Raw genomic sequence first — 8,267 nt, 5'->3', positions numbered from 1 at the left:
AACAACTTCTAATGGTGTAACAGTTTGTCTGCTTGGCTTCATGCTGATTAGATGAATCTGCTAGTCATTAAGTTGTTTAGATTTGTGGTTAAGATGAGGACCAATGGTTGGCATGACCACTGTTTTGTTGTGTTGTGTTGTTACACAACGGTATGACTATCAAAGCTGTGTGAGGAAGAGGAAGTCTACATAATGGATAAAACATACATATATGTGCATGTGTAATGGAATTACACAGAACCGTTACCAATCGTACATCATTAGTAATCCTATTTAATCCTATTTGTTTTTTTTCACATTTTAGTAAAATGCAAGAAAACTGGTGAATGTGATTCTGAACTCTACATGTGCTGCGACGGCGTATAACTTCATCTAATCTGCCAAAACAAGGTACGTGAAGCAAGAAGACTTGGATATTTATATATATTTGTAGTAAGAAGCCATCTCTTGTGGTAAATAATGAATGTGGTTGACTGATGAACTGAATGGAAAAGGGACATATGAACATTTAACTGATTGTTTATCATTAACATGATTGATCAGCTGTTTCTGTTGTCAGTGTATTTTCTGGATATATTTTCTGAGACATGGACAATACTAGTTGGCATGAAAGAAGAATTCAAACTTGCCCATTTGAACAGAATTCCTGAGGAGCTCCCCCCATTTCAATCTCCCATTACCAGATGCTGCTCACACTTAACTGTTATCACACCCAAAATCCTCTAATTTGGCTGTATGTACATGATTTCTGAAACTTGGTGCATTTAAATTTGCATTTGTTGTACACACTCAGCAGTTTTTTTCAGCAAGGTTCCCTATAACCCACAGGACCTTCTTTCACATTTAATTCTTGTTACTGATACCTCTTTTAATAACCACAGCCATGTACAATCCATGGGAAGTAGTTACAATTGACTTATCTTGCATTACTTTGTGATTGCAACAGACTGGAAGGACCCATATAATAAAAAAAAAAAGTTGTATACAGAAAGAAGTAAAAAGCAATCAACCCTTGACTGGGTCCTTGCTACACAACACTACTACTCATTTTTGCAGTCTAACAGTAATCAAATTCTTCCAGTCGTAAGTGTGTGTCTTTGGCAGGCACCGCTCTGCTCCCTGTCTCCCAGTCCTCAATTAAATAAATGACAACTAGTTAATTAGTCTCTGTCACAGACTGGACAAGCAGCTTTCTAATTAATGCTCACACTCTTAAGTGTCCAAATAGGTGCCAGAAAAAATCAATTCTTATTATGACTGGAAAAGAGGTTGTGGAGATGCCCAAGATACTGTCAGGACTACCGGTACTCAGCTGTCAGGGCCCAAATTACAGGGTTTTGGGGGTTAGCGGTGGTGCACTGTATAGTGCCTTAATAATGGAAAGTTTATTAACAACAAGATCTCCAACCTAAAGGAAAGAATAGACCGTTTTTCAATACCACCTATAATGACATATATGAGCGTTTGTCAAAATGACCCACATGAGCGTTGCGTGGCTCATGGTACAGCAGGTTATTCTAAAAATAGCACACACATCATTATACATACCTGTATGGTTTGAGGTTGTAAAAAAGCTGCAGTTTTGGTTAATTTAGGCTACAAAACCACTGACCTAGGTCTAGGGCAAAAAGTTTCTGGTCAGGTGTTACCTCCTACTTTTTGCACTACACTGCACTGTCTCATTTTTATATTTGATATTTGTTATGTCTATTGTCTGTGTACAAAAACACTTTCTGCTGCTACACTTCAGTGCAATATAAATATTCTATTTTTACAGTTTTATATTTTATATTCGTATTTATACTTTATTCATCTGACACTCCAGAGTACAATCACTGTGAGCCAATGCAACGACATTTCATACTATTTTATGTATAACTGAATGACAATAAAGTCTGTCTAAGTCAATCCAAGTCCAGTCTAAGTTATAAAAGACAGTAACAGTAAATAAATGTACAAAAATGCTGGAAGTGAAATAGTTATGAGGGTGACGTGAGCCACGGAAGTTAAATTTTAAAAAAGTTACGGAAAAGTAAATGGACCTGCACTTATATATCGCTTTTCTAGTCGCTTTGCATCTGCGCTTTACACTACAGACTGCGCTCATTCACCCTTTCACACACACATTCATACTGGTGGCAGAGGTACCCTAACCAGTGCCATCTGCCACCATTGGGAATTAATTCACACACACTGATGAACGCAGCATTGGGAGCAATTTGGGGTTCAGTTCTTGCTCAAGGATACTTCGACAGTACTTCGTAGGCTGCCATGGTGAGGGATCGAACTACCAACCCTTCGGTTAGGGGGCAACCCACTCTACCAACTGAGCCACAGCCACAGTAAACAACCAAAATGTTGTTGAAAGGTTAAAGTCCGTCGGTTGTTTGATGTAATATAATATTTAAATGTGCCAATATGAGTAGACATCTTGGTTCCAGTCATTTGTGTGGTTTGCCTCACCTGACAGTGTGTTCCTGTGCCTTCGGGTCACATACCGGCCACATGTGTGTGTGTGTCATTCCAATAGGACCAGTGTGTGTGTGTGTGTGTGTGTGTGTGTGTGTGTGTGTGTGTTTTATTCTCACTCTTCCATGATTACATGGTCTGCTTCCGATAAAATGACAAATGAACTTACAAAAAGACACAACAAGTTAACTGAAGGAGAGTGACTCCATAATAGATTAAAGCTTTCCCCTCTGGGTTTCCCCATGAAGTTCATACAATATCAAACAGTCATAATGACCTCATGGGAAAAGTCAATATAAAATTCAATGAAATGAAACAGCAGAACACTGCTGCAACACATCAGTCATACAAGTCTCTACTTGTAGCAGCCTGTGATGTTTCATGAATAGGCATTCAGTCTCAGCTTTCTGTTGCTTTCACTCTCTTACTCTCACACGCTCACTGTCTTTTCCTCACACACATGCACACACACACATAAAACACAACACTTCCTTTCCATTCCCTTTGTTGTTCAGGTTCCAGCACACACCCTTCACTGAGATAAGGCTTTCTGGTAATTCCGAACCATATTTTTGTAATGATTAACTGTTCCGCACATAGGGACGAGTCTGAAGGACCGCATTTAGGAATGAAAGCACCATAAGGACTGAGAGACGACTTGAGCAGAGCTGAGGAGTAGCACCAATCCTTCTGAGGTCAGTTCCAGTTCAATATAAGACTTAAACATGCTGCTTTTATAAAATATGGACAGTAAATCAGAACTGCTAAGCTCAAGGTTCCAACCTGCCTGCAGAAAAAACTTCTAGTATGTATATACTGAAATATTTTTTTTAAATATTTTTATTTTCTCCATGTTACAGTGAAATGAAAAAGAGATGACAATGTGGTTCACACCGTTGCCCACACTTCTCTGGCTTCTATCTGCAGTCACTCTCACAACACAAGGTAAGTGAAACTAAGGCAAAAATTGTTCTTTTGCGTAGTGGTAATTTTTTTTTAGATTTTAGGCACATTTTAGGCAAATAAAACATCCACATTAAGGTGTTAATTTTACCTTTACTTTCTTTTCTGTCTATTGGTGTCATCAGATTTCTCCTAAATTCACAGTTGGCATTCGCCTTATTTGGATATTTGAACATGACATTTATATGTATACATATAAATTTACATATGTATATATATATATATATATATATATATATATATATATATATATATATATATATATATTAACAGGCTGTTTTCACAAAATTAGGTTGTCGTTTTTTTGGTTCAAACTCAGAAATCTCCAATTCAGTAGCTCTACCAAACATTCATGTTTAATTATTCTAAAAGTTTTTACAGACGGGATTGTTCTTATATCATAAATAGCTTGATTTTGTTTTCTTTTTCTTTTTTTTAATAACAGAATTTGCTGACTTATGGAATGAGAGATATCCAAAATTGTATCTGTAAAAGCCTTTGACTCTAATATGTGAACAGATTGAAACAAACATTTTGAACCTGGCTTTATTCATTGTTGACATTTCTGTTCTGTTCTGATATGTATACCAAGTAGCACATACTGTATGATAAAAACACGTACTTTGCATTTAATTTAAAAGAACTTTAAATTGCAAAAAAATATTTTCTTAGTTTAAGTAATTAACTGGGGAGTTTTGTGGTGATATATATTAATCATAATGCAATTTTACTCTATTCACCTGTAAAATATTTAAAAATGTATGTGTATGTATGTGTAGTAAAATAAGTTGAACATTATCAAGAGAGAACAATCTCTCGATTCTTCGTATAAAAGTTTAAAGAAAGCTCATGTTTTAATAATAATAATGATGCTAATAATAACAATGATAATAATAATAATTATAATAATAATAATTATAATAATAATAATAATGTTATTGCTAAAACTGTCCTTAGGGGTTTGTGTTGATTATGTCTTGTTTACACTGTTTCTTGCTTCTTTTTTTATTATGTAAAGTGTCTGAGTACCTTTTAAAGTGCCATACAAATAAATGTATTAAGAACAATCTCTATAACAATATGTGTATAGGAGAAAGGAGAACGGGGGACTAATGGGTTACAAGTTAAAAGCAGATTTAAATAGGTGGGCTTTAACAATGTAAGGTGTGACAGTGGGATTGTGCAAACATCTAAGTGGAATATCTGCATCTTTGTCCACAGAGTTGGTGAAACTAAGTGTGACTCCCAGGCTTACTGCAGAATGCGATCAACAGGTTGCCCTAAGCTGCAACGTGTCCTCATCTCGAAATGGACTATTAATCAAACACATGGGGTGGTTCCAAAAGAACACACCTTACTGTTCTGTGGACAGTGAAGGAAAAGTCACACACCACAAGGGCACTCTGAGCCACTTCCGTTGTACGTATAACCATGGTGAACTTTCCCTCATCTTCAAAAAAGTGCAGCCACTGGAGAGCGGAAAGAACTTCATGTGCAAACTACAATCCAACCGGGGAGCTCGGCAGGCATACACAAGAGTGGAATTACAAGGTCAGTGTACCTTTAACCTGCATTCTTTCTAATGGCCACCTGGGGGCGACTCAGCTGGTTGTAAAAACAAATCAGATCGTATAAAAGTCCAAGAGAAAATTAACCTATAACTTGTTTTTTTACCTCGGTAAACATTCTCATAATGAGTTTATGATCTTGATCAAAAACTAGGTTCACTAGCCGTGTTCAATAAAGCTTGATGTTCATTTTGCAGTTTATGGTTCCATTCAGTGTAAAATAGATGATAAATCAGGGTATGTTTTAGGTCATGGCTGCTTTGATTCGCTGCAATGTTGACCTTTGTGTTTTTGTCTTGGAACTTTGACCTTGTTTTTAGTTCATTTTGTTTTTAGTTCACTAAAAAATATCTTTTTCTGTCATTCATGTCATTTTTTGCTAACCAAGCTAGCTTGCTAGTGCTAGCAGAAAACTTATCTCCACCCTCTCTTCAAGTTTGATCAGCTCTGGCTCCAAAAAAACAAGATGGTGAAAGCTGAAATGCTAAACTTGAGGTCGTACATCATAGTCTACAAACCAATGAGTGACATCATAGAGGCTACGTCAACATACATACCATATCGATATGAGACCCATTTATAAAAACAGTTTCATAGTACCACTCCCAAAACTCCCAGTACAATAAAACTCCCATACAATAAAACACAAATTTTAAAGAAATATATAATAAAAATGGCAGGTAGGTTTTTTAAAAGCTTTTTAAAAACAATTTCCAACTTTAGGCTAAATCTTTGGTTACTTATTAATGTGTTATACGGCAATAATAATCCGTTTGTAAATACAACCTTTGAGTTGTGTGGCTGTAAAACATTTCTCTCTCTGACTAGGAAGGCCACTTAAATTTCTGAACTGAAACAACTGCAAAGCATATGAAATTAATTGTTACACAAATTATTAATCCAGTATTACCAAGATAATGGTATAGTTGAAAATGAAAAATCCACAACCCATTTTTTTAAAATGATGTACTCACTTTGGTGGAATATTTCTAAAGAAGCATATATTAATGACTGAATGCAACCATTAACAGCAAACCTAGATTTAAAAATGAGCCAGAAGGTGCAAATAGGTTTATATTAAAAAGATTTTGGTCAACAACTCTTGAACTAGCCAATAATAAGATCTTTCCTAATTATCTTTATAACTCAATAAAGCCAGTTACGCTGATGAAAGATGAAGGCCAGCAAAATTGATTTTCTACAATTTAACAATCCAAAATGTGTCCTTCTTTAATGTGTTTATGTGTAATGAGGAATTAATTCATATTTTTTAACTGTACAAAGCCTAATTAAATTTTTAATGTAGCTGCTGGTTGAGCTAATGTGAACTACTTTTATAGACAAAGTGTAATCTATTACACTAAGCATCTTATTTTTTATAAACCCTCATTGTGCTCTTTGTATGTAAAATCTCAGTATGTTGAAGTGCATGTAATGGATTAAAATAACGTGGAATATTATTAGTATGGATTTGATAAATGAAATCAGGGTTATGTTTTTTTATGGTTTCACATGTTAAATAAGAAAGGTTAGTGTCCCTAAGGTTTTGTACATAAAAAGCATTATTAAAGTTCATTTTAAAACTCTTATTCTTTTGTTCTTCCCCTCAGAGTGTTGTGGGATCGCTGAGGGTTTTGTGACTGGTGACCAGGCGTCCTGCACATTTAAACACGTCCACCCAGACGGAGATGTGCACTGGTTCCACGGCTCCCACAATCTCTCAGACGGGTCTGTGAAGCAGAACACTTCTAAGAGTGTGGACAAAGGAGGTTGGCTGACCATCCATAGTACTCTGGAGCGGAAAAGTTCAGACATACCCTACAACTGTTCCTTGAAGAGCACCGCATCTGGGAGATACATTGCAACTACTTTGGCTCAAAACACACAATCCTTTTTCAGGGTGCCCTTGCAAGAGGGACAGATGAGAAACGGGGTTGGATCACAGGGACCTATGTGGACATTTTTGTGTTTCTCAATCTTATTTCCTGTTACACTGAAATAATGGTATCAGGGTGATGATTAACATAGGGACAATGAGGTACTGAGATTCGTTTCTTTTTTCTAATCCGAGGCTCCAGCGCTCTCAGTGTCCAAAGTCCAAAGGTGTATTATTCTTCCTTTTATAGCTTGATTGAAGTGAACAATGACATTTACAGGGTGCTGAAAGACTGATAATCATTACACTGTATAAAATACCTTTGTTGTTTGTTTCGGTAGAGAGTCACGGATGAGGGAGCAGAGTCTATTGGTTTCATTACGCTCAAATACACATAGATACACACTCTCATAGAGCTGCAAATGTTCAAAAAGTCATTTTGGCTGCTGGTTCAATTCAGCATTCAGTTTATATATAAACCTTATAGCCACAATTTATCATGTATTTACTTTCAAGAGAGTGAGATGAAAATGTCTGTTGACAGGTGTGTCCACAGCATGGTTGTTTATGGGTGACTGCTGTGTGAATGCACGCTTTTTGCAAAAGCACCATGGGAAAAGGAAAATAAATCTGGCCATCTTGAGCAGAATGCAGACCTCAAAAGACGGGCTCTGCCGTGAATTCCCCTCAGAGACACAGAACCCTTTGTGTGTGAAATTTCAAATAGATGTAAACAGCAAGTCTCAGTCACGTAACAACAACTCTGTCCATGGTTAGTGGATGGATGCTGCCCTCTGGTGGACAAGTTGTGATCAGTGTGAGATACGGCTGTGGCTTTACATCCTTAAAAAGAAAGTGCCACCTTTAGATATTAATGTTAATCTGTGAGCCATATCAACATCAAGGTAATCATTCTGTTCAATTTTGACATCATATCAACATTTAAATCTCCAATTAATCTGTAATTTTATTCTATCCATATAAACATGCATAGGAACATTAAAAAAAGAAGAAAATTTACTGTAACTCTTCCACTACTCGTGTTTCTCAGCAATAAACACATTCTCATTACAGCACACTGATTTAAATGACAGCCCCACACTGTTGCAATAGCAGCAAATGTCAAAAAGGAGAATTGAGTGGCTGTAAAAAAGCTAATTTAGTTGAGTATCTCAAATCAGGGCAAAAACACCAAAACTATCTGCATGGCTACACAACACTATAGCTAAGTGTGAAAATATATCTTTTAATCATTATTTGAGAAGGCTGTTCTCATTCAATGTACGCACTTAAACCTATGAAAAGTAACACACTAAACTCCTATATAAACAACATAATTGTGTGCCGTGAGCAAAGGCATGCAGGGCTGCTTCAAAGGAGGAATGACATAG

General features: G+C 36.3%; 1 protein-coding gene across 2 annotated transcripts; it reads left to right on the top strand.

Annotated features, from left to right (window-relative positions):
- Positions 1 to 302: 302 nt before the first annotated feature.
- On the top strand, positions 303 to 8,267 carry LOC131971338 (uncharacterized). 2 transcript variants are annotated; one of them, XM_059332742.1, is made up of 5 exons: positions 303 to 390; positions 3,070 to 3,164; positions 3,330 to 3,414; positions 4,654 to 4,983; positions 6,611 to 8,267. In XM_059332742.1, the coding sequence occupies exons 3-5, from the start codon at positions 3,345 to 3,347 to the stop codon at positions 7,000 to 7,002; spliced, it is 792 nt and encodes a 263-aa protein (XP_059188725.1). In that variant the 5' UTR covers positions 303 to 390; positions 3,070 to 3,164; positions 3,330 to 3,344; the 3' UTR covers positions 7,003 to 8,267. The 2 variants fall into 2 exon arrangements, with proteins under 2 accessions (XP_059188725.1, XP_059188735.1); XM_059332752.1 differs by lacking the exon at positions 303 to 390 and having other exon boundaries at positions 2,978 to 3,164.

The sequence above is a fragment of the Centropristis striata genome, chromosome 1, assembly GCF_030273125.1.
Source record: "Centropristis striata isolate RG_2023a ecotype Rhode Island chromosome 1, C.striata_1.0, whole genome shotgun sequence".
Lineage (NCBI taxonomy): Eukaryota > Metazoa > Chordata > Actinopteri > Perciformes > Serranidae > Centropristis > Centropristis striata.
The sequence above is the reverse complement of the archived record's forward strand: the minus strand, read 5'-3'. Positions and strand labels throughout refer to the sequence as shown.